General features: G+C 45.5%; 1 protein-coding gene across 8 annotated transcripts in view; it reads right to left on the bottom strand.

The window, feature by feature from the left end:
• The window catches only part of nod1 (nucleotide-binding oligomerization domain containing 1), an 88,214-nt gene that overhangs the window by 36,537 nt on the left and 23,935 nt on the right, over window positions 1-27,742 (bottom strand). For all 8 annotated transcript variants that reach the window (XR_005460622.1, XM_038796828.1, XM_038796827.1 and 5 more), the window contains exons 2-3: window positions 6,905-7,218; window positions 1,237-1,411 (exon numbers count right to left, since the gene is read on the bottom strand). Coding sequence is in view for 7 of the 8 variants with exons in the window: in XM_038796828.1 (XP_038652756.1) it covers window positions 1,237-1,411; window positions 6,905-7,111 (382 nt within the window). In the remaining variant the exon portion in view is untranslated. The remainder of the gene's footprint in view (window positions 1-1,236; window positions 1,412-6,904; window positions 7,219-27,742) is intronic.

The following is a 27,742-nucleotide window of genomic DNA, read 5'->3' as shown; positions in this document are numbered from 1 at the left end:
GGCCCTCCCTTTGTTGGTTTTCCTACCCTTATTCGTCACTTCCATGCTTCCCCCCTTTTTCCCCTCCACCCCCCAATCACCCATTGCTGACAGACTAATTTTTCTTAAAGGTGTCAATCAACATCTGCCACCTCCCAGCGAACCCCTGTAATGAACCCCTGAAGGCAAATTTGATTTTCACCAACCTGAGAAACCCTGCCATGTCGCTTACCCGTACCCCTAACTTTGCAGGCTCCGAGTCCCTCCATCCCAGCAGCATCCGTCTCCGGGCGACCAGCAAAGCAAAGGCCAAAACGCCGGCCTCTCTCCCCCCACCCCTGTACTCCCGGATCTTCCGACACTCTGAATATTGCCACCTCTGGACTCGGAGTCATTCTCCCTTGCAGGACCTCAGACATGACGTCCGCAAATCCGTGCCAAAAGCCCCTCAACCTCGGACACGCCCAGAACATGTGTAGATGATTTGCAGGACTTCCCCCACAGCGCCTACACCTGTCCTCCACCTCCTCAAAAACCCTGCTCATCCGGGCCACCGTCATATGAGCCCTGTGGACCACCTTGAATTGAATCAGGCTGAGCCTGCCACATGACGAGGATGCGTTCACTCTCCGTAGGGCCTCCTCCCATAGCCCAACCCACAATCCCCTCCCAGCTCTTCTTCCCACTTCCTCTTCAACTCCCCTATTGGAACTCTTTCCCACTCCATCAGCTCCTTATATACCTACGAGACCTTCCCCTCCCCGACTCCTGTTTTTGACATCACCTTGTCCTTTAGCCCCCTTTGTGGGCGGTGCGGAAAGCTTGGGACCTGCCTCCGAACAAAATCCTGTCCCTGCAGGTACCGTAACCCGTTCCCGCCTGGCAACTCAAATTCCTCCTCTAGCTCCTCCAAACTCGGGAAGCCCTCCTCAATAAAAAGATCTCCAAATCCCGTGATCCCTGCCCGCTGCCACCTCCTAAAGCCCTCGTCCAGCCCCCCCGGAGAGATCCGATGGTTATCACAGATCGTTGGCGACACCGAGGCTCCCTCCAACCCCATGTGTCCCATATCCCTGTTTCTAGCTAACTGCTCACGTGAACTAGCCAGGCTGTCAATACTGTCCCAGCATATAACCACCAGGGAGAAGGTATAATTACAGTGCGACAGGTTCACCTCAGGAGTTATAATGGAAAAAGGCAAAAGGATAATAAATGTATAATAAATTATTTGATTGAATGCATGAAAGAAATACTTACCAGCGTCTGTGATAATTACTGATTTGGTTCGTATGTGGTCTGATGGCTGGTATTGTATTTCTTCCAACCATGGGCTAAGGTTGGTGTAAACCTCACTGGCCTGGTACAAGACGTGAAGGAAATACTCTGCTGTTTCTTCTCCTTTGCTCTCAACCAGGTCCAATATTTTTCGTACCTAAAAGAAAGCATGTTACAACATAATGGATGTCGCAGACGTTCAACAGAATTCATAAATCAATCTGGATGTAAGGTCGCTGTGAGTTTGGACAGCCTCAACCCAGTTCCTAGTGGGCTTCAGAGCAAAGCAGTCCTGAACTTGCTGCAACATGGCAATTGGAAAGAAAAATGCCACACCAGTACAGAATGGAGTCCTCTTCTGATGTTGGGGCTGAGGGACATTGTTGTGAGTACAGGAGGTTGTGAGTACAGGAGGTTGAGATCAGCTAAAGAAGTCATAGAATTCCTATAGAAGGAGGCTATTCAGCCCATCAAGTCTGCACCGACTCTCTGAAAAAGCACCCCCACATGGGCCCACTCCATCGTCGTAATCCCATAACCCCACCCAACCCTTGGATACTGATGGGCAATTTGGCAGGGCCAACCCAGCTAACCTGCACATCTTTGGAAAACCGGAGCAAATGGAGGAAACCCAACTCAGACATGGGGAGAACGCACAAACTCCACACAGACAGCCAGCCAAGGTCGGAATCGAACTCGGCTCCCTTGCGCTGTGTGGCAGCGGTGCTTTTTAAAAAATAAATTTAGAGTAACCAATTCATTGTTTTTCAATTAAGGGGCAATTTAGCATGTCCAATCCAGCTACCTTGTATATCTTTGGGTTGTGGGGGCGAAACCCACGCAAACACGAGGAGAATGTGCAAACTCCACACGGACAGTGATCCAGAGCCGGGATTGAACCTGCCGTGAGGCAGCAATGCTAACGATTGCGCCACCGTGCTTCCCTGAGGCAGCTGTGATAACCACTGTGCCACCATGCCGGTCAAGCCAGGAAATATTCGGTCTGCATTGCTAATTGCGAGTCTGCCTTTACCCATGAGACATTTATCTGGAAGAAAATGGCAGAGTGGCATTGTCACTGCACTATCGATCCAGAGCTGCAAGGTAAAGCTCTGTGGACTTATGTTCGAATCATACCATGGCAGATATTTAAGTTTTAACTCAATGAAAATCTGGAATTTAAAGTCTAATGATGACCATTGAACCATTGTTGTAAAAATCCATCTGGTCCACTATCATGTGAGAGTACCTTTAAGAAATGCGTGTTTATAAATGGGTATGTATATAAATATCTGTAGTGAGAGTACCTTTAAGAAATAGATGTTTACCACTGCAGTGATGTCAGAGAGTGGGTGGAGCTGGGCTGTCTGTCAGTTTTTTTACTTTCATTTTAGGCTGTTTGCTGCAGGGTGTGTTTTAGTTTCGTTTTCAGAGCTGGATAGCTGCAGTCACAGCCAGAAGGTGTATGAGTTTCTCTCTGTAATCTAAAGTCTGTAAGTCGATCCTGGTGATTTAAAACTAATAACAATAGTAACTTTAACCTGATCTGCTTCTGGTAAAAGGTGTTTTAAGTCTTATGGATGTTAAAAGGACAGTTTATGGATTACTTAGTGTTGTATTCTTTGGGAGTTGTATTTGAATTAATGATTATAAGATGTTTACTGTATGTTTTAAACAGGTTAACTTGAGTTCATAGAATAAACATTGTTTTTCTTTAAAAAATACTTTTCCATCTGCTGTACCACACTTGTAGTGTGGGCCGTGTGCTCCCCATACCACAATCAATTAAAAGTTGTGGGTCAGGTGAACTCCATGATACACTTTGGGGTTCTCTAAATCCTGGCCTATAACACCACTAATGTGCTTTAGGGATGGAAATCTGCCGTCCTTACCTGGCCTGGCCTACATGTGACTCCAGATCCACAGCAATGTGGTTAACTCTTAGCTGCCCTCTGAAATCATAGATCATAGAATTTGCAGTGCAGAAGGAGGCCATTTGGCCCATCAGGTCTGCACCGGCACTTGGAAAGAGCACCTTACCCAAGGTCAACACCTCCACCCTATCCCCATAACCCAGTAACCCCACCCAACACTAAGGGAAATTTTGGTCACCAAGGGCAATTTATCATGGCCAATCCACCTAACCTGTACATCTTTGGACTGTGGGAGGAAACCGGAGGAAACCCATGCACACACGGGGAGGATGTGCAGACTCCGCACAGACAGTGACCCAAGCCGGGAATCGAACCTGGGACCCTGGAGCTGTGAAGCAATTGTGCTATCCACAATGCTACCGTGCTGCCCATGGTACCTAGCAAGCCACTCTAGCAAGGGCAGTCGAGGATGGGCAACAAATGCTGGCCCAGCCAGCGATGTCCACATTGAATGAATTTTTTAAAAGCCTTATTTTAAAAGAAAAGGCATCCGGGTCATCGCCATTATGGTTAGGTACAAGAAGATCTCGCTTTTCTTTCTGTGATGCCAGGACTGGAGACCCAGGAATACCCGAGCACCACAGTGCTTCTTTGTATTCGTCAAAACGCATCTGTTCAGAAACATTATTTCCTGCAGCACTTCTTGAGTGAACATTTATAGTGGAAAATATCATCAGAAATTCCATGGAAGGAAAACCTCAGGAATGTGGGAAAATTTAACACTGAACAAATCACACAACCATCTTTGCTGAATAATTTCCTGTGTACTTTCCCTCCCCTACCCCAATAATTGAAATTACAACATAATGTCTTACAAAGTTTGAAATATTTCATTCGAAATGAAGAAATTACGTATTTCGCAACAACACGATTAAGTTTCTTGCCTTTTCCGGATATTAATTTCTTCATCAAAGATCTTTCTTCAAGACCGCTGACTATTTCAAATGACTTGGGCCGTACACAGATATTTTTTACCCCAGAACAAATGGCCTGAGCTGCCAATCAAATCTGTGCATCCTAAGCAGCGTGGTTTACAGAATTTCATTTTAAAAATAAATTATATTTTTTCCAATTAAGAGGTAATTTCATCTGGCCAGTCTACCTACCCTTCACATCTTTGAGTTGTGGAGGTGATACCCACGCAGACACGGGAAGAATGTGTAAACTTCACATGGGCAGTGACCCTGGGCCGGGATGCGAACCCGGGTCCTCAGCACCGTAGGAAGCAATGCTCACCATGGTGCCATGTGTCGCCCAAGGTTTACAGAATTACCCAGCATGCTTTTTTATATTGCAAGATATCCAAGGGTATGTCTTCTCATTGTGAGGATCTGAGAGGTTCTTCAGTTTTAAAGAAACTGAAGATTGAATTTACAAAGCTTTATTTCTTTCTTATATCTTGTATTATTGGGATAGTTTTAGCCTAGCCCACAGGAATGAAGAGGGCTTGGGTAAGTGCTCATTTTACAACCAGTCCGATTTTGTTCCACAAAGAATCAAATGCAAGGCCTCACGCTCCTTGCTGTGTTCACAAATCCCTAACATGTGGTTCTGGTGCTCTCTGATTTGTGAACTGTGTCCAATATGCCCGCATTCCTCTCCTTCCTGGTGTTCACAGTTTCCTGAACCTCTCTCTCTGTAATCCCTGTAATTACTCCTGTGATATCCAGTAGGGAGTTAATCTCATTACTGGAGACTGCTGATCACATTCCTGAAAGACAACAAGCTCACTGGAAACAAACTGCGAGATGTGGGGCGGGATTCTCCAGCCGCCTTCGGCCATCGACTGGAGAATCCCGCCCAAGGTCAGTAGATTTTTCCATTATCGCCGCCTCGCCTGTGGCTTTCTTGCAGTGGGTGGGGTGGAAGAATCCTGCCTGTGTATTATGGTCTGTAGAGTTTTGTACTGTAACAACATCACGACAGAACCTATTATATTTGGTGCCGGAAATCAGGAGGTGGGCCCATCCTGTCCTATTGTATAGAATAGGAGCAGAGATAAGAGGTGCTAACTACGGGTCATTCAGTGGGATGGGCCTTGGAGCAAAGTTGATTAACGGTACAATATGATTGATAAGTTGAATTCCAGTGGCTGGGAAGACAAGAGGATAAAAGAAGGCTTACGACTGTTCAAGGCAGGAGAACTCAGAGAGAGAGAGAGAGAGAGAGGCTGGGTCCAGCTCTCCAGAAGACAGTCCAAAGTGAGGCTTGGCGAGGGAGTACCTCTACACCAGGCCTGATCAACCTGAGGGCAGGCGGATAATATCACATGCACACACAAACGAGAATAGTTTTAGTTTATGTAATTACAGTATTTCGTTAGTAATTTGGCTTTTGTGCAATAAATCGATTGTTTAAACTGAAACTTGTGTCTCAGGGTTGTTACTCGATACCATTGGAAAGCTCATGGGACATGCTTCCGGACACAGGTCAACACTCCAGAACCTCTTCCTCCAGTGTAGACCGGACAAGCTCCCTTACTCCAAGATTCTGGGTCCCACCTCAAAATATTGCTGGACCTTGAAACCACCCTTGACAGTCCTAGGCCTTCTCCTGGATACACCCAGATCTCAACATAGACATTTAATGCTGCCTGCGTCTTGACAAAACATCTCTGAAGACAGGCGAGTAAATCAATTTCCAATAAACAACCTCCTACTTATCAGCACAATGCCACAGGAGATTAGCAAAAACAATTCAAACATTGAAACAAAAGCTGCAAATCTAAAATTAGAAACAGAAAATGCTGGAAATACTGAGCAGTTCTGGCAACACCTATGGAGAGGGAAGCAAAAGTCACTGATCTTTCATCAGAACCGACTCTGATGTCTAGACGCTTTGGATGGAATATTACCAATCCGTGAAATTAACCCCGTTACACACTCTACAGATGCTGCCTATCATTGCTAAACCTGGCAGAATGGCCGGGAGATTTACTGGATTCGCCCTCGGTCTCTCAGAGGCTTTAGAAAGCAGTCTGGGAGATTTTAAAATGACAGGATTGCAATGATTGAATTCCGGCAACAAGAGTCCATTTGACTAAACAGTGATGGATGATTGGGTTCACTTCCCGTGGAAGCGCAGCGAGGCGATACAGAACCCTTGGATCATAGCAGTGCACACGTAATGTGCTCACGACGTTCCTGTCTAGTGCTTACCTGCTGCCAGTGTCCGGCACTGAGCCAGGGAGCGAGTGAGCCTCGAATCAACCCAACCTCGCGCTGAGACTGAGAGCAAGGAAAAGGAGCCAGTAATACTAGGAGGTAAAGGAGTGAGCAATTAAGGTCCACCGTCTGAAGTTTTAACTGCTCCTGCCTGCGTGGGAAATTCATACCCACCAGTCCAGCTCAGATGGCCATAGACAGCTCATAGGAAAGACCCAAGGGGCTGAGAGGTAAGGATGGAGTGTGGCTTCCAGATTCTTGCTTTGCTGCTGGGCTTAAAAAAATTGCATCGATTACAAAGCCAAACTAGAGAAAGCTTTCAGCTGGGAGACCTGACTCATGCTAAAATAAAAATTGATGGCATAATTGTGGATGGGTTGATAACTCACGGGTCAAAGGTCAATCGACGACATCATCAAGTTTGGGGGAAAAACCTCTCCGGGAATAGCTTTACTCTGAGTTGGCAGCCCTAATGCTGTCTGACCTGCTGAGTATTTCCAGCACTTTCTATATTTACTTCAAACGTTGAGGTGAAGTGCAGCGAGTCATTACCTTAGCTGCTTGTGTAGGATGCTGCTGTGATAATTCAGCCTCTTCACCAGAAATGTATTCGTGTTTTATCAAATTGTCCAGCACACACTCTGTGTTCTTGATACGACCAACCAAGATCTCTCGGTGTAACTTCAGCAACTTAATAAAGGAGTGCGTTGATATGACTGACATTTGATGCCGTGATACAGGCTGGCACACTCTATCCATTCTTGCACAAGCATCTTCTGCATTGCAATCAAAGGCTTGTTCAATCTTCCCTTGCCAGGCTGCTCACCGAGATACAGAAGATCATTTCTAGATTCCACACCATGCACCTATATAAATATATCAAAAACATAAAAGTCAAACTACCAATATGGATTAAAAGATACTAACGCTGTAAAAAGGGTCCAAAATGCAAAACAGTTCAATTACAGACATACATTGTATCCATGCCAGTTCAGTATCAGAGCAATCCAACATTAATCCCACTGCCCCACCCTATCCTTGTAGCCCAGCATCTTTCTCCATTTTAAATGTTTATGCACTTACGGTCATCATTATCTGCTTCCTCTTGAACTCTATGCCACTAATTATAAAATCCATAATGCCTGGTGTTTCTTAGAATCCCATCTACTGGCACTCAGACTTGCAGGCAATAGCTATATAATCCCTTGGTCTCTCTTTTCATCCACACCTATTTGTGTCTTTCATTTAAGTGTTTATTCACAAACCTTGTTCATTAGAACATAAAACATAGAACATACAGTGCAGAAGGAGACCATTCAGCCCATCGAGTCTGCACCGATCCACTTAAGCCCTCACTTCCACCCTATCCCTGTAACCAATAACCCCTCCTAACCTTTTTGGTCACTAAGGGCAATTCATCATGGCCAATCCACCTAACCTGCACGTCTTTGGACTGCAACAGGAAACCAGAGCACCCAGAGGAAACCCACGCAGACACGGGGAGAATGTGCAGATTCCGCACAGACAGTGACCCAAGCCGGGAATCGAACCTGGGACCATGGAGCTGTGATGCAACTATGCTAACCACTGTGCGACCATGCTGCCCCTTTGGATACGGTCCCGTGATGCTTTTGGGAGATGCAAGCTACCCTTTGGAAGAGGTAGGGCACCCTTTTGGAGAACTTTGGCACCATTCGGAAAAAAATATACCATCCGTGTTAGAGGTAAACATGTTAGTGCGTAAATAGTACATTAGCCCATTGTAACATGTCATAGCTGTCAAAGAAATGTCAAAAGCGGTGAAAAACTGTCAAACTGTTAGTCAAGATGTTCAAGAACTGCCAAGCTGTCAAAGAAGAAATTGTCAAGGTGTCAAAGACTGTCAAGCTGTCAAAGAATTGTCAAACCTGAAAAAAGAATTGTCAAGTTGCTAAAGAACTGCCAAAGAATTCTGAAGCTATCAAAGAAAAGTCAAGCTGTCAAAGGACTCTCAAAGTTGTCAGAACCATCAAAACTTGTTGGAACTGGCAAAACTGATCAAGCAGAAGATACAAAAGTCTGAGAACGCGTACCAATAGATTCAAAAACAGCTTCTTCCCAGCTGTAACAGAATCCTGAATGGCCCTCTTATAGACTGAACTAATCACTCTTTGCATCTTCTCTACTTTTGTAGCACTACATTCTATATGCTTCACCCGATGTCTATGTCTATGTATTTACATTGTGGGTTTATCCTCTGTTCCATGTGTTTCATGTATGGAGTGATCTGCCTGCACTGCATGCAGAACAATACGTTTCACTACCTTGGTACACGTGACAATAAATCGAAATCTGTCAAAGCTGTCAATGGGCTTAAATCTGCTGAGCTTTAAATTTATTAACAGCCTGGAGTTTAAAAAAAAAATCAGTACTTGATATTTCATTTCAGTCTGGCGACATAAGCCTGAGGGGTATCATTATAAAATTTGTGCTGCGATTACTAATTTTACAAACTAACATTATCACAGTGGGGTGCCTGTTAAGTGAGCAATTTGATTGACAGCTACAAGTGGTTATTGTACAGAAATGTTCGTTTTCATAAGATCAGTCGAAGAAATCTTGACTTATTGAATGGTTTTTCATAAATTAGTGTTTCTTTTGTTTAGAATCATTAAAGTGACATAATTAACAGACAACATTTTTTTATGTCAGTATGGCTCCTGAACTTTGTCCATGATGGATACTAGGTAAATTGACTTGGAGGAGGTAAGGGCAAAGAGTGGTGGGTGGGGGAATGAGTTGGCATGAGCACAGAGGGTAGCACTGTTGCTTCACAGCGCCAGGGTCACAGGTTCGATTCCCAGCTTGGGTCACTGTCTGTGTGAAGTCTGCACGTTCTCCGTGTCTGCGTGGGTTACCGCCGGGTGCTCCGGTTTCTTCCTACAAGTCCCGAAAGATGTGCTGTTCGGTAATCTGGACATTTTGAATTCTCCCTGTGTACTGGAACAGGCGCCGGAATGTGGCGACTAGGGTCTTTTCACAGTAATTTCATTGCAGTGTTAATGTATGCCTACTTGTGACAATAAAGATTATTATTGAGTTAGCACTAAGTTGCCCTGGGAATATAAAGGACCAAGTGGATGTGGGAACAAAAGGGGTAATAGGGGTCATGGGGATGTGGGTAGTCATTTGGCATAGGGCGAATGAAGGGCATGTATTAACATAGGGGGTGTGAGGACCCATGGAAGGGTGGGTGAGGGGCATGGCATAGGTTGGCATGGATGAGGCATGAGAAGTGGTGTTGGATGGGGGAGTGGGGTGACAGCTGGAGTGCTGTTTTTTGTTTTAATTAACTCTTTATTGAATTCAATGAAGTGCTGGAGCACAGTGGCACACCTTACACCCAGCTTACCTTTGCAAGTGGCAGCCTCCACACTCATTGTGTGCCTCCAATTGACTGAGGGGGGTCCAAAGAAGGACCACCCTCCCTTGTCTGACAACAGCCTGTGCAGCTAATGCTGCTCTGATCTTCGCGAGTGGCATGGGGCTCCTTGCCTGAGGTGAATTATTGACAAGGGCAGCATTAGGCCCTAAAGCAGCCATTATTGTGCCACTTAAAGCCTCAATAACTCCAAGTGTGGATGGGTTATCTGGTTACCTGACATCTGCACTGCCCCCCTTAAAATTTAAGGCCGGTTGGGGTAGACAGGTGAGCATCAGGAAAGTAAGTCACTGGACTTTATCTGCCCATGCAGCCACCAGCCCCCTCCTGTCAATTCAAACCTACTGGCAGCAGAGCGTTTATACCCGGAACATATCATTCTGCTGCAAACGGTTCAACCATAAGGTATGTTTCATAGAACAAAGAACATAAAGTGCAGAAGGAGGCCATTCAGCCCATCGAGTGTGCTCCGACCCACTTAAGCCCTCACTTCCACCCTGTCCATCCTCGTAACCCAATAAGCCCTCCTAACCTTTTTGGACACTAAGGGCAATTTAGCATAGCCAATCCATCTAACCTGCATGTCTTTGGACTGTGGGAGGAATCTGGAGCTCCCATAGGAAACACACACAGACACGGGGAGAACGTGCAGACTCTGCACAGGCAGTGACCCAGCGGAGAATCGACCTGGGGCCCTGGTGCTGTGAAGTGCTAACCACTATGCTAACCTGCTGCCCACATCACTCTCAAGGGTATCAATTCAATTATTCAATTCATTACTCTCAAGGGTAATAATCAGAGCTAAGAATCAACCAAGGTTTACTACTTATCAAATTGTGCAATTCTAATTGTATTATTAATATCTAACTACAACACGTTTTACAGGTAGAGATTCATGCAACCTATAGGTCAGTAGTGGAATGCAAAACCTGAATAGCTAATTATTTGACACTTCGTGACTAAGAGGCTAACAATTTGCTGATGTCCTGCGTGGTGCATTTTCTTGTACTCTGGTCAGCTTTTTTGGACTGTCTCCCCAAATTTACTAAAATGGCTGCTTTTATATCATGCTTGCTGGTGAATAACTGGCTTCCTATACGTTCCACCATGGCTTACAATATTAAAATAAATTGCCACAGACTTTCAACGCCTTACAACTGTTTTACCTTTATCTGTCTGGACAGGCCGTTGAATAAGAATGGGATCAAACTTCACAGCATGCCTCAACTGTTCTTCTTTCAGCTCCTTTACCAAGTAATTCATTCAGAGTTCTAATAAATCCTTTGTTTTCCTTCAAACTGGTATTTTTATTTCATATCACAAAGTCCGAAATCCTTGAATGCCATGACGCATAGCTGTGCTGTCAGAACTTTGGTGGTTCCACAATTAAAAAGTTTGTTGACAAGGAGACTGTTCTAACATATTGACTTTATAATAAGGGTTTTGACAGACTAAAGAAGGAGAAACTGCTTGCACTGGCAGCAAGGTCAGTAACCAGACGACACACATTTAAGATAACTGGCAAAAGGACCTGAGGTGAGATGAGTAGTTATTCTTTTTATGAAGCATGTTGTATTGATCTGGAATGCACTTTATGAAAAGACAGTGAAAGGAGAGTCAATAACGGTTCTCAAGGAAGAATTAAATATAAATTTGAAAATGAAAATTTCTGATCAGCTATGGTGAAAGAGTAGGGAATTAGGACTAATTGGGCAGTACTTACAAAGAGCCAGCACTGCAATGATGGACTGAATGGCCCCCATCTGTGCTGACTGTTTCTACGCATCAAACAGTTTAAGTTACCACACGGGGCTCACCTTCATGCTTAGGTTCATACAGCTGTCTGACTAGACACAACCTCGTCTGTTTTTTCTCAGGAGAGGGGCTTTCCTCCCTTTACCTCGACTTAAAGGCCTAACAACGGGAGCGTTGGCTTTTTTCCCCCAAATTGCCATGAAATATTAATAGAAAATTGAGAGGTTGCTGGGATGATTGGTTGTTTTGTAAGTAAACCTGATAAATATATGGAGAAAAATCTTTTTCAAAGACTCGGTTCACTGGAAATATAAGGATGTAGGGATAGGAAAGGGCGACCGTGCCAGCAGATTAGAGGCCAACTCATTTTCTCTGAGGAAAAGCTGACCACCACCCATTCCGCATTCTCAACCAAGTGTTTTGTAGATAACTGAAAATAGTTGCACACGCCAACAGCAGTTTAATAAAGTACAGGAAAGACAAACAGCAACGGAAGCACAGAACCCCGGAGGAATTGTGCTCCAAAATATGAGCAGCAGGCTGCTTACATTGAATAAACAGATTAAAGTATTGAGTTTTACACAGGGTAACATTTCCAGCTTCTAGCATACCACTGAGGATCTGAGAGAGCATGGGGCGCGATACAGCGAACTTGAAACTAAGTCCGCTTTCAGGTGCGTTTGGCAGGGTGTTTTATCGGCGATTGCAGTACTGAGATTCATCCCACTATTCACCAGCACTTGGCCAGTTTTTGAGCCATGTGGAGTTTCTCCGCACCGAGGCCACACTTTAGTCGGTTTTCAGCAGGACTGGCTCCACGCAGATCGGGGCGCACCGGCTCTCTACATGCCCCCCCCCCCCCCCTTCAGTGCCCTTCCCCCCACCTCCCACTTTCTCGACCCATCCCCTTCACCTGCCTCCAAACCTTGTAGGGACACCCGGAACCACCCTTCAACCCCATGGGCTCGACCCCTGGCAGTGGCAACTTGGCACCTGGGCACAGTCAACCTAGTGCCTTGGCGCCACCAGCCTGGGCAGGGTGGCATTTCCAGGGAGCCAGGCTAACACTCAGGGTGCCTGGATGTTAGGGTACCACTCTTAACTGCCCCGACCACCCGGGTGTTTCTAATGGCCTGAGAGACCACCCCCCACCCAAGGTGCCAACACGCCTGGTCCACATTTGCGGAAACCAGTGGTAAACGGCACCCAGCTAAGGTCTCGCAGGCATGGCCATTGATTCTCACGCACTGGATGAAAGTGGCACCTGGGTATTTAAATGATCTAACAGCTCATTTAAATATGCTGATCTGGATCGCGCCCAGCGGGGGCAAGATCCAGTTTGTGCTGGACAGAGCAAGTCAGTTGACTCATGGTGGGTCCAGGACCCAGCATCTGGCGCGGAGCCCAATTTGTGCTCTCGCGGGATTGAGCCAGGCGTAACGCAGTGGCTGTATCCTGCCCAACCGCACTGTGGATTGTCAATCAAAATCTACCACGGCAACATGTGAAATTAGTTCCTCCTTTTATCAACATCCAGAATTTGTTAGTTTTGAAACAGTTCTTGCCAATTTACTGAAAGCTTTTTTTTTTACAGTCTTAACATTTGTTTTCCACACAACGTCTATTTTGTACCAGCTGCACTTCCAATTTACCCAAACCAGTGTTTTCTAATTTAGTACAGTACAATTTACAGATAATCTACGTAAATGTACTTCACCCCTATATATTCCCTGAACAGTAACATGTTCTGCTTGTCATTTTACCAATGTGCGGAAAGTTCTTAAGCATATGTCATGTGATTGTTACTGCAGGTCACATGACCAAACCCATTCTCTAATTTACCAATTAGCTGCATCTGGATTCCCAGTTAATCACATGTGGTTCACAGTTAACCTATCACTGATCCAGATCATTATGACTGAAAGGATGGAGTTTGCACATTCTCCCCGTGTCTGCGTGGGTCTTACCCCCACAACCCAAAGATGTGCAGGGGAGGTGGACTGGTCACGCTAAATTGCCCCTTACTTGGGAAAAAAATAATTGGGTACACTAAATTTTAAAAAAATGATTGAAAGGAAGTTTAATTTGAAGACCTTTTGGTCAGTTGTCATTTTCTGATTTCACCACTAACGTTCCAACTATTGGTTCTGAAGCTGAAGAACCGCCCATTTTACAAAACCAGCTTCTTAGATCCACGAGGGGAGGGGGTAACGTAGTGGTGTTGTTGCTGGGGGAGTAATGCTCTGGAGAACCTGGATTCAGGTCCCACCACAAGAGAATTTAAATTCAACAGAAATCTGGAATTAAAAGTCTAATGATGACCATGAAATCATTGTTGATTGTCGGAAAAACCCATCTGGTTCACTGATGCCAGTTTGGGATGGAAATCTGCCATCTTTACCTGATCTGGCCTACATGTGACAGCTATGTGGTAGATGCTAAAATGCCCTTTTAAATGCTTCACTCAATTGTACAGAATGAAAGTTGTAAGGAATGAAACAGGATGAACTACCTGCCAATAAGCTAGGCATCAGAAATCACAACGGTAAACCCAGCCCTGCCGACCCTGCAAAGCCCTCCTTGCTAACATCTGGAGATAGTTGTCTCACAGACGAGCCCAGCATACTCACACTCTCGGAATCATATCTTACAGATAATGTTCCAGCAAGGCAGCACCTCCCAAACCCATGGCCAAACCCAAGGGCAGCAGATATATGGAAACATCCCCACCTGGGAGTTCCCTGCCACGCCACATACCATCATGACTTGGAAATATTTTGTTGTTCCGTTACTGTCGCTGGGTCAGAATCCAGGAATTCGCTTCCTATCAGAACTGTAGGTGTACCTACACCACATGGACTGCAGCAGTTCAAGAAGGCAGTTCACCACCATCTTCTCAAGGGCAAGTACAATTAGTGATGGACGGAAACTTCTAGCCTAGCCCGCGATGCCCACATCCCGTAAATACGTTTAAAGAAAACCCTGCTTCCTCAATACAGAGCACTGGGACTCTACTCCAATTTCAAACAGAGCTTCCTTGAAAATCATTATGTATCCAATAGGGCTCCACCGCTAGATCTTCTTCTTTCAATATAAACTTGAAATTGGAAAGACCTCACTCTTTCCCATGTTTTATTTGTACCCCAAAAGACTACCGAATTTCACCACAATGTTCATAATATCCCCTATGCTTTCCAGCAGGTCCGTTATATACAACAGCAGGTCGTCCACAAATAGGGACACCCTGGGCGGAATCCTCCGCACCTTCAGGGGCTAGGCCAGCGCCCGAGTGGTTTGCACCCCGCCAGCTGGCGTGGAAGGCCTTTGGTGCCATGCCAGCCAGGGCCGAAGGGACACCGCTGGCCGGTGCGAGTCCGCGCATGCGTGGGAGCGTCAGTAGCTGCTGATGTCATCCCCGCGCATGAGCAGGGGGGAGGTTCACCTACGCGTTGGCCATCGCAGAGGCTGACACGGCCGACGCGTAGGAATAGAGTGCCCCCACGGCACAGGCCCGCCCGCTGATCGGTGGACCCCGATCGCGGGCCAGGCCACTGTGGGGGCACCCCCCGGGGCCAGATCGGCCCGCACTCCCCCGCAGGACACCGGAGCCCACCCGTGCCACCAGGTCCCGCCGGTAAAGGACCAAGTCTAATCTACGCTGGCTGGACTGGCAAAGAACCAGCGGGACTTTGGCCCATCGCGGGCCGGAGAATCACCGGGGGGGGGGGGGGGTGTGTGCTGGGAGCGGCCACCGACCAGGCCGGTGCGATTCCCGCCCCCTATTCTCCACTCCCCTCCCCCATCCCTGCACAATTCCTTTCCAGCCCCTCGATGCTCTAAACGCCATCGCCAGTCCTAAAATACCCCAAACTTAACCGATTTGGTCTGGCACTGCCACTGGCGCCCGGTATATGACAATCGAATCCAATCCACAAATCACTGCCCAAACCCGAACCGCCCCAATACCTCCCACAAATATCCCCACTCTATCCGATCAAAGACCTTCTCCGTGCCCATTGCGACCGCCACCTCCACATTTCGTCCCTCTGGGGACATCATTATGACATTCAATAGGCTCCTAATATTGGCCGACATGTGTCTCCCTTTGACGAATCCCCCCCATCACCTCTGGCACACAATCCTCAATCCGCGAGGCCAGAATGTTAGCCAGCAACTTGGCATCTACATTCAACAGAGATATTGGACGGTAGGACCCATAATGCTCCGGGTCCTTGTCCTTCTTCAGGATCAGAGATATTGAGGCCTGCGCAAACATCAGGGGGAGTTCAACCTTCTCCCTCGCCTCATTAAATGCCCTCACCAGCAGGGGCCCTAGGTCACCGAAAAACTTTTTATAAAACTTTACTGGGAAACCGTCCGGGCCTGGGCCGTCCCTATCTGCATTGCCTCCATACCGCTCCAGCACCTCCACCAATCCAATGGGCGCTCCCAGCCTCTTCACCATACCCACCTCCGCTCTGGGGAATTCTAGGCTGTCCAAAGAATCTCCTTCCCCTCAACCAGGGGTTCCAATTCGTAAAGCCTCCAATAGAATTCCTCAAACACCCCATTCACCGCCACCAGATCCAATACCACTCCACCCTTGCCGTTCTTCACCCTGCCAATCTCCCTCACCGCCTCCTGCTGTGGGCCAGCATCCTGCTACCCTTCTCCCCGTACTCATACACAGCCCCTTCCTTGTGGGCACCAAGCCTACTCCATCTGGGCTGTCTGATTCTCCTTCAACAATCCCGCCCCCGGGGCCACTGCGTAGCTTCCGTCCACCCACATAATCTCATCCACCAATCTTTACATCTCCGTATGCTCCTACCTTCACCCTGTGAACCCGAATTGACATAAACTTCCCCCTGACCACTGCATCGAATGCCTCCCATAGCGTGGTGGCCGAGACCTCACCTGTATCGTTTACCTGCCGTACCCCCGGATGACGGCCCTCACCCGCTCACATACCTCCTCCTCGGCTCACAGGCCCACATCCAACCTCCACTGCAGGAGCTGAGCTTGCCCTGATCCGCTCACACCTCCACCCAATGCGGCACGATCGCCGAATATCCCGAGTCCACCACCTCCACCAGCAACGACTTACCCACCACAAAAAAAATCAAGCTACGAGTAGACCTTATGCACATGGGAGAAGTATGATAATTCCTTCTTTCTCCCTCAGCCTCCCAAACTTCCATGGGTCCACTTCCCCCATGCGCTCCATAAGCCCCTTAAGCTCCTCTGCCACCACTGACTCCATCTCCAATCTAAAACTTGACCGGTTCATCCCGGGTCAATGACCCCCCCCCCAATAATCAGCCGGTGCAAGTCCAGGACCAGGATCTTCATCAATACTCACTCATAAACTGCACAGAGTTCCAATTTGGGGCACAAACATTAACTAGGACCACTGGCATCCCCTCCAATTTCCCGCTTACCATCACAAACCACCCCCTGAATCCACTACAATATCCCCCACCTCAAATGGCACCCGCTTATTGACCAGCACCGCCACTCCACGCATCTTCATATCCAACCCCAAATGGAAAACTTGCCCCTACCACCTTTTCCTTAGCCTTGTCTGGTCCCCAATCTTCAGATGTGTCTCTTGCAAAATGGCCGCATCTGCTTTCAAACTCCTCAAATGCCCGAAAACATGCGACCGCTAACACTACTATTTGTTTCACAGTTCTGCTTTTGATCTGCCCCTATATCTCTGTGCCCTCCTACTTCCCTATTTGCCTTAAAAGGTCTCATAGAGACTACCATTGTGAAACTACTTTGAATCACTGAGAGCACTCTTGACTTTGAGCTCGTTCCTCGCTACTCGAGCACATTTCCTGCATTGCAACAGGACTAAGCTTCAAAACGTACTTCATTGGCTGCAAATTGTGTGCCAGCCAAGGCTCAGTTGGTCGCACACTTACCTCTGAATCTGTTTAAGTCCCGTTCCAAGGCTCGAGCTTGACAAAGATCAAGTCAGACTTGAGAGCACAGAGAGGACATAGCGTGGTGGCTGGCGATGTGCCTCGGGGAAGGCACCATCCACCTACCCCACCGCTTGCTTTGCCGAATGTAAAAGACACCTGGCACTATTACAAAGAAGGGCAGGGGAGAGTACCCCGGTGTCCTGGCTAACATCTATCTCTGAAAAAACAGACTATCTGGTCATTGTTACATTGCTGCGTGAGGAAGCTTGCTGAGTGTAAATTAGCTGCGAGGTTTCCTGTGTTACCAAAAGTGACTACACTTCAAAAGCTGAAGTACTTTGCTAGCAGTGGTCATGAAAATTAGAAATGCAAGTATTTATTTTTTTAAAGTGGTTTGAAACAACCAGTGGTCATGAACAGTGCTATGTAAATGAAAGACTTCCGTTCGTTATTCAAATAATCTAGAGCCAATGGTCACGGAGGGATTGCTGTGCACTTCGGAGTTTCTTGGATGAGATGCCAAACCGAGACACTGTCTGCCCTCAGTATCGGATGCAAAAGATCCCATAACACGACGTGATAAGGGGCAGGGAATAAAATGTAAAATTCTAGAAAGAATTAAGAGAAACTGTAGCCATCTAAGATGGCCACCTGCAAAGGACCATGGAAATTATGGCCAACCTAGGATTCAGACAGATACACAGCCTATGTGTATCTAAAACACAGGTAACCAGACCTGACTGAAACCCCCGCTCGTTTACAATTTAATGGCCCATTGTCCCAGGAGAATAGAACTCCAATCAAGCAACCGGTACAGCCACATACTGATTGGTGCCACTCCCCTTACTCAGAAAGCACAACTGCCAAGGTCAATGACTGCTAAGGACCCGCCCAGCTACCAAGGCACCCGCCCCTTTATTGGCCGAAATCGAAGACAGTGATCAGAGCCATGTCGAACTATTGGGTCCAAGGTTAAGGTTAAAGAGCGCAAAATCCCAGAGGGATAAAAGAGAGCGCAGCCATATGTTCTGTCTCTCTTGGATCCGGCCTGTGCCTACCCAATTGCAGGAGGAACAGCCAGTTAATTTCAAGACCAACGATCGCTACCTGATGGATGAGCCCAGCAGAGACAGAACCACTTTCTTCGAACCAGCCAAGTGAAATCCAGATAAAGGCCTTTATCCATTTGCACAGTGCCGGTCGCCCTGAAGTTAAGTATACGTTATTGTAGCTGATAGGTGTAGTTTAACTCGTAGTAGATATTGTGTTTGCATGTTGAGATAACTCCTGTGTATGTAAATAAACCATCTTTTGAACTAACTAACTGGTTGTGTGGTCATTTGATCAATATAAGGGAAAGGCTTGTGGTTCACCGAGATAAATAAATAGAGCAACTATTTTTACTCATGGATCTCCTGATTGGACTGCAACAACGCATATTTATACAGTACCATCACCAGGGCAAATCAGAGGATATGTATTGATAGGAGAGACTAGAAAGAAAGAGCTTGCATTTATATAGTGCCTATCTAGGCTTCAAAGTGTAGTCAGTGCTGCAATGTAGGAAACCTAGAAGTAAATTGGCATACGCCAAACTTCCACCGACAGCAATGTGATAGTGTCTGGCTGAGGGCCCACCATTCAGATTCAAGATTCAGCTGTGTAAGATAGGGGGACCTGCCTGTAGAGATACAACAGGCATCAACATCTCATCGAAGTAATAATAATGAGGCTTGAGGTCCAATTTTAAGGTGATATCGAGCCTCATATTTGCGGTACATGCTGCATGTGCGCCATGGGTTGTGCACCAAGTAGCAAATAACCAATTTCTGAGGCAGTATCGTGTGCAGGTAGATTTTGGAAGATACAGACTCCCAAGACTAGAAGAAACCACACAGGGTCATGAACACAGCCCAGCTCATCACCCAAACACGCCTCCCATCCATTGACTCTGCCTACACCTCCCGCAGAACAATACTTTTGACTGTACCTCGATACACGTGACAATAAATCTAAATGTAAACTAAAGAAATCCTGACTTCTAGATATTGTCAAGAAAGATCAACGTATTCAATTAGTGAACAGTATAAAGCTAGAATTCAGCAAATGAATGTAATAGCCTGTGCTCAGGCCCTTTCTATATATGCTTGTCTCCTTGACACTAAAATTAGGGATTGGACATGATCCACGAGTATCTTATTGCTCCAGTTCATTGCAAGCCATCTGCAATCCTTATTTATAGTGCTCTAGAGAGCAGTTGGTAGCGTGAGATATTTCAGTAATGAATTCCTGAAAACAAAAATCACCTGCTATTCCTGTGGAAGAAGTACTGGTATTTCTGTAACGGCACTGATCTAAGTTACTCATGATTTATTTTTGTTTAAGTGGTATGTGCAGGAAGTGAATGACAGATATGTTGAGTGCATTTGCCAGGACAGCCATCACTTTGACAGATAGCAACAGCATGCAGCTTATTTCAAAGAGAGTAGGTAAGTTGCTACATCAATGAGAGTTCTTTCTTTCCAGTAGAATCAGCTGTCATTCTGACCTTCAGATGTGGGGAAGACCTTGTCCACTCAACCCAAGTCATATAATTGCATTCACATGCATTCTCTTGGTTTATATCAGCAATGTCAGTGTGCCCGATGGTATTTCCATCTGACTGCATTGCTATTACACCAGTGATGGCAGAGAGGGCATGGAATCTGATAGGCACCTCCTCACAACACTGGGGTAGACACCAGGCCACAGCTTCCAGTCACCAAACAGTCATAGAATAACAGGTACTGTGAATTTAAAATGAGACTCTTGGCAGCTTCCTTTCAGAACAGAATCCTGTAGAAGGAATATGCAAAATATTGATTAAGTTAATCTGTGTGGAGATTCCCTAGCCAGATGTTACAGGTCGATCACATTAGGAGTACCGTTGCTTTGAAATGTGGATTCCATGTCAATCGTGCGGGCACATAAAGGTGGATAAGTATTGTTCTCGAGACAATAAAGCAGAGCTTTCATTTTCAGACCCCTAGGATGTTGGCCTGGGGATTGTCCGATTTTAAACCCTTATGTTTCTCCAGTACATTTTCCTCTGATGATTTTTTTTCTTTATTCTTTCAAGGGACATGGGCAATGCAGGCTAGGCCAGCATTTGTTAACCATCCCTAATTGTCCTCGAGCGGTGTGGTATTTTTTAAAGAGTCAATCACATAACTGTGGGTCTGAAGTCACATGTAGGCCAGACCAGATAAGGATGGCAGATTTCCTTCCCTAAAAGGACATTAGTGAACCTGATGGGCTTTTACGACAATCGACAATGGTTTCATGGTCATCATTTTAATTCCATTTTTTATTTTATTCAATTAAAATTTCACCATATGGCAGGTTTCAAACCCGGGTCCACAGAACATTACCCTGGGTATTTGGAGTACTAGCCCAATAACAATACAGACCCTAAAATAGGTGCCGTGGGCCTGGGCACCTGCCACCATGCAGCATGGGCCCAAAGTGAATGTCTTGTTATAAAAGAAGTTCTACTCCTATCCTACTCCAGGCTGGGTGATTACCTACATGACCATGGGAACCATTTCAATACTTAAAGGGCAGAGAGATTTGTGCACATAATCCAGGGCAGTACTGATGGAGTGCTGCACTGCCAGAGGCGCCACCTTTTAGATGGTACCTTAAACCAAAGCCTTGTCTGCCCTCTCAATTGTAAGTAATAGTAACACTGGAACATTGTATAGAATTCTCAGGGAACAGACTGCGGGATGGAAGATGGGTATTCACAGCTGATGATGCACAAATAGCCAAATAGGATGCCTGGCATTGGGCCTCGGGCCTCATGATCTCTCCGAGGGCCATTTGCTATTTCAAGCAGCTGGATCTCAAGCTGCTTGACCTCCTCCCTGTGGTCCATGGGGTCGTGTGGATGATAAGAGAAGCAGACAAAGAAAATGGGGAACCAATCGTGGGTTTGCAGTTGTTCTCAGGAGTGCTGGGGGGCAGGAACCGGGGGCTATCCACCTGCTCTTCCGGATCTTACAAGGTTGGAGGGACTCGGAGCCCCCAAAGTCGGGGATATGGGTTAGCGGCATGGCGTGGTTTCTCAGCCTTGAAAAATTTAAATTCACCTTGAGGGCTTCGTTGCAGAGGATGCTTGGAGGTGGCAGCTGTTCATCGACTTCTTTGAGAACAATTAAGCTGTCAGCAGGGAGGAAAAAGATGGGGGAGGGGAGGCATGGGAGAGACGGGTAAGGATAGAGGAGGGGGGGGGGGGGTATTGTTTGTGTAAGCCATGTTGGCTGAGGAAAGTGCCGGGGGGGTTGTTGGTTATATTGTTGTGTTTTTGTTTGAAATGTGATGTTTAAAAATTGTGAAAATTATAACGGCCTCAATAAAATATTTTCTTAAAAATAAGATGATTTAGAAAGAGTGGGAGGTGAGAGTCAGAGAGGAGATTTAAAAAGAGTGGTCTGAATTTGAAAACAATTCAGAAGGATGTCATAGGAAAAGGGTATGTTCATTGACTGGTAAGTAACTGCTAATTTGAATTACTTATTCTGAATTGCTTTCAGATTAAAGATAAGAAGTGGAAATATTTTAGAGATTAGAAAGACTTAAAACCAGCTGGAAATGTAAAAAACAAATAAAAAATGAATTAAATAGAGATGTGTTGTACCTGCAAGATGTGGGAGCTGATGGACCTCATTGTGGTTCACAGTGAATACACCTGTAGCAAGCATTGGTTGTTTGAGGAACTTTGGCTTAGAGTTGATGAGCTGGAGTTTGAGCTTCGGATGCTGCGACACATCAGGGAGGGGGAGATTTATTGGGTGCTGTGTTTCAAGAGGCAGTCATATCTCTTAGATTAACTACCTTGAATTTTCCCAGTAGTCAAGGACTGAGGTGTGTGACTAGGAGTGAGGTAGGTCGAGAGATCCAAGAGGTAGGGTTGCAGGGGCCTCAGCCCTTGCCCAACAGGTTTGAGATTCTTGCTCCCTGTGTGAACGGGAACGGTGACTGCAGCACCGTGATACAGGGAGCCATTCAAGTGGAAGTGAGAGAAAAGAAATATAGTCGTAATGGGGGATAGTATAGTTCGTGGCATAGACACTGTTCTCTGTGACCAGGACGAGAGTCCTGAACGCTGTGCTGCCTACCTGGTGCTTGGGTTCGGGATATCTCACCTGGGCTGCAGAGGAACTTGGAGTGGGAGGGTAAAGTTGCCATGGTCCACGTAGGTACCAACAACATAGGTAGAACAAGGATGATGATGATAATGATAATCTTTATTGTCACAAGTAGGCTTACATTAACACTACAATGAAGTTACTGTGAAAAGCCCCTAGTCGCCACATTCCGGTGCCTGTTCGGGTACACAGAGGGAGAATTCAGAATGTCCAGTTCACCTAACAAGCACGTCTTTCGGGACTTGTGGGAGGAAACCGGAGCACCCGGAGGAAACCCACGCAGACACAGGGAGAACGTGCAGACTCCGCACAGACAGTGACCCAAGCCGGGAATTGAACCTGGGACCCTGGCACTGTGAAGCAACAGGTGCTAACCACTGTGCTACTGTGCTGCCCAAGGATAGAGATTCTGCTGAAATAATATGAAGAGCTCGGGGCTAAATTAAAAAGCAGAACCAAAAAGGTAATAATATCCAAATTACAACATGAGCCACAAGCTAATTGGCACAGGGTCAATAAAATTATAGGTGTAAATGCATGGCTCAAAGATTGGTGCGGGAGAAATGGATTTGAATTCATGGGACATTGGCAGCAGTACTGGGGAAGGAGGGAGCTGTTCGGATGGGACGGTCTTCACCTGAATCATGCTGGGACAAGAGTCCTGACAAATTGCATAACTAGTGCTGTAGATGGGGCTTTAAACTGAATGGGCGGAGGTGGGGAGGGTTCAGTTGTATGGAAAATTCGAAGTGTTAAAGGAGAAGGTAGGTGTGCAGGTTAATGATGAGGTGGATTGTTACCAGAAAATAAAAGGAAGGGACAGAACGTGTGAACGTCATATTGCACCAAGGAACCAGACAACAGTAGGGAAATTTGATAATAGAAGAAACTTAAAGGCTTTGTGTTTGAATGCTCAAAGCATTAGGAACAAAATTAATAAGTGAACAGCGCAAATAGAGACAAGCGGGCATGATTTGGTGGCGATTACTGAGGCATGGTTACAAGGAGATCAGGCCCGGGGGGGTTAAATATTCAAGGGTACTCAGTTTTTCAGAAGGATAGACAGAAAGGTAAAGGAGGTGATGTAGCTTTGCTGATAAAGAAAGGGATCAGTGCTGGTTTGACAAATCATCTAGTCTCTGGAGATCAAGATGTGGAATCAATCTGGGAAGAAGGAAATAGCACAAGAAAGAAGTCCCTGGTGGAAGTAATCTATAGATCCCCAAACAGTAGTTGCACAGGTGGGCACAATATAAAGCAGGAAATAGTGGAGGCTTGTAAGAAAGGTACAATAATAATCATGGGTGATTTTAATATGCACGTAAGACTGGATTAATCAAATTGGCAAAGGTAGCCTTGAGGGATAGCTAACTGAATGTGTTAGAGATTGTTTCTTGGAGCAATGTGTTGTGGGACCAACCACGGAGCAGGCTACTCTGGATTTGGTATTGTATAATGAGGAGGGATTAATTCATGACCTCATAGTTAAGGATCATCTAGGGAAGAGTGATCATAGCATGTATAATTTTTAATTCAATTTGCGGGCGAGAAACTGGATTCCCACACTCGCATTCTGGAATTAAACAAAGGTAATTACATTGGCATGAGGGTAGATTTGGCCCAAGTGGGCTGGGCAGGAGGAACGTTGATGAGCAGTGGCTGTTGTTTAAGGAGATATTCAATTTATCCCAATTAAAATATATTCCAGAGAGGAAGAACATTGTAAGAAGGGGAAAAAAGCATCCATGGCTGAGCAGGGGAGTTAAAGATAACGTAAAGACAAAACCAAAGGCATACCATATTGCAAAGGCCAGTGGCAGGCTGGAAGATTGGGAAGATTTTAAAGATTAACAAAGGGTTACTAAAAAAGTAATAAAAAGAGCAACGGTAAATTATGAAAGAAAAGTAGCGCAAAATATAAAAAAGATATCAAAAGCTTCTACAAGTATATAAAAGGGAAGAGAGGAGCTAAAGTGAACATTGGTTCATTGGTGGATTAGACCGGGGAGTTAATAGTGGGGAACACAGAAATGGCAGAGATGGTAAATCAATACTTTGCCTCAGTTTGCACGGTGCAGGACACTTTCAATAGTATCCATTTCAATAGTAGCAGGTAATGCAAAGATAATAGAAAGGGAGGAACTTAGAACAATTATCATCAATAAGGAAAAAGTACTCAACAAACTATTGGGATTGTAGGCAGACAAGTCCACAGGGCCGGATGGCCTATATCCTAGGGTCTTAAAGGAAGTGACAGCGGAGATAGTGGATCCATTATTATAATATTCCAAAATTCCCCAGAGGTTGGAAGGGTTCTGGTGGATTGGAAAAATGCTAATGTTATTCAAAAAGGGAGGGAGGAAAAAAGTAGGAAATTATAGACCAGTTAGTTTAATATCTGTCGTTGGAAAATTGTTAGAATCCATGAAAAGGAAGTAATAACTATTCAGAAATTATTCAGAATGTCAAAACGCAATCCATGGTTTTATGAACGGTAAGTCATGTTTGACTAATTTGCTAAAGTTCTTTGAAGATGCAACAAGCAAAGTGGATAATGGGGATCCTATAGACATAGTATTTCTGGACTTCCAGAAGTCATTTAATAAAGTGCTGCACAAAAAGTTAATATACAGGGTAAGATCACATGGGGTTAGGGGTAATTTATTAGCTTGGATAGAGGACTGACTAACCGACAGAAGGCAGAGAAATGGGTCTTTTTCTGGTTGGCGAGATGTAACTAGTGGGGTACCACAAGGTTCAGTCCACGGGCCCCAACTATTTACAATATACATTAATGGCTTAGATGCAGAGAAAGAAGATACTATAGCCAAATTTGCAGATGATACTAAAATATGTGGGATAGTAAGTTGCAATGAGGAAATAAGAATTTACAAATGGATAGAGATAGGTTACGTGAGTGGGCCAAATTCGGCTGATGGAGTTTAATGTGGATAAGTGTGACGTTATCCATTTTGGTCAAAAAAATGGAAAGGCATTATTAACTAAATGGAGAGAAACGTCAGAGTGCTTTGGTGCAAAGGGATCTGGGTACCTTTCAGAAAACTAGTATGAAGGTACAGCAGATAATAAGGAAGGCAAATAGAATTTTGGCCTTTATAGCTAAAGGGATAGAATATAAAAGTAGGGAAGTACTGCTGCAACTGTACAAGGCATTTGTGAGACCACATCTGGAGTACTGTGTACAGTTTTGGTCCCCTTATTTGAGGACAGATGTAGTTCCATTGGAGGCAGTTCAGAGGAGGTTCACTGAATTGATTCCAGAGGTGAGGGGTTTGTCTTATGAAGCGAGATTGAGCAGTTTAGGCCTATACTCTCAGAGTTTAGAAGAATGAGAGGAGATCTAATTGAGGTATATCAGATGATAAAAGGTATTGACAAAGTAGACATAGAGCGGATGCAACCTCTTATGGGGCAATCTAGAACAAGAGATAATAGTTTTAGGATAAAAGAGATGGCAGATTTAAAACTGAGATGAGGAGAAATTACTTCTCTCAAAGGGTTGTGAATCTGTGGAATTCAGTACCTCAGAGTGTGGTGGATGCCGGGACTTTGAGTAAATTTAAGGAGGAGACACACAGATTGTTAATTAGTAATGGATTGAAAGGTTATGGAGAACGGAGAGGAAAGTGGAGCTGAGGCCAAGGGGAGATCAACCATGATTCTTGAATCCATTATCAAGGACATTATAGCAGAACATTTAGAAAGCAGTGGGAAGATCAGTCAGAGTCAGCATGGATTTATAAAGGGGAAATCACGCTTGACAAATCTGTTGGAATTCTTTGAAAATGTAACTAGTACAGTTGACAAGGGGGAGCCAGTCGATGTGGTATATTTGGACTTTCAGACGGCCTTTGAGAAAGTCCCGCATAAGAGACTATCGTGCAAGATTAAAGCTCATGGGATTAGGGGAAGTGTATTGAGATGGATAGAAAACTGGTTGGCAGCGAGGAAACAAAGAGTAGGAATTAATGGGTCCTTTTCAAATTGACAGGCAGTAACTAGTGGGGTGCCACAGGGATCGATGCTGGGATCCCAGATATTCACAATATATATTAATGATCTGGATGAGGCAACAAAATATAACATCACAAAGTTTGCAGATGATACCAAATTGGGTGGGAGGGTGAACTGTGATGAGGATGCAGAGATTCTACAGCAAGATCTGGACAGGTTGGGCGAGTGGGCAAATCAATGGCAGATACAGTACAGTTTGGATAAGCGTGAGGTTATTCACTTTTGAAACAAAAACAGGAAGGCAGGCTACTACCTGAATGGTTGTAAATTGGGATAAGGAAGTGTGCAGCGTGACCTGGGAGTCCTTGTGCACCAGTCGCTGAAGGTAAGCATGCAGGTGCAGCAGGCGGTAAAGAAGCTAATGGTATCTTGGCCTTCATTGCAAGAGGTTTCGAGTACAGAAGCAAGGATGTGTTGTTGCAATTATACAGGGCCCTGGTGAGATCACATCTAGAATGTTGTGCGCAGTCTTTTCTGAGGAAGGATGTTCTTGTTCTCTCGAGAGTGCAGCGAAGGTTTACCAGGCTGATTCCAGGGATGGCGGGATTGTCATATGAGGAGAGATTGACTAGGTTGGGATTGTTCTCGCTGTAGTTCAGAAGAATGAGGGGGGATCTCATAGAGACTTATAAAATTCTAACAGGACTAGACAGGGTAGTTGCAGCGAGGATGTTCCCGATGGTGGGTGTGTCCAGAACCAGGGGTCACAGTCTGAGGATTTAGGGTAAACCATTTTGGACAGGGTTGAGGAGACATTTCTTCACCCAACAAGTGGTGAGCCTGTGAAATTCATTACCACAGGAAGTAGTTAATGCTAAAATATTGAATATATTCAAGAGGCGGCTAGATATAGCACTTGGGGCGAGTGGGATCAAAGGTTATGGGGAGAAAGCAGGATTAGACTATTGAGTTGGATGATCAGCCATGATTATGATAAATGGCGGAGCAGGCTCGAAGGCGCAAAAGACCTCCTTTTGCTCCTATCTTCTATGTATCTATGTATTGAATGGCAGAATAGCCTTGAGGGGCTGAATTGTCTACTCCTGCTCCTAGTTTT

The sequence above is a fragment of the Scyliorhinus canicula genome, chromosome 5, assembly GCF_902713615.1.
Source record: "Scyliorhinus canicula chromosome 5, sScyCan1.1, whole genome shotgun sequence".
Lineage (NCBI taxonomy): Eukaryota > Metazoa > Chordata > Chondrichthyes > Carcharhiniformes > Scyliorhinidae > Scyliorhinus > Scyliorhinus canicula.
Note: the sequence above shows the minus strand (reverse complement) of the source record. Positions and strands in the feature narration are given on the sequence as shown.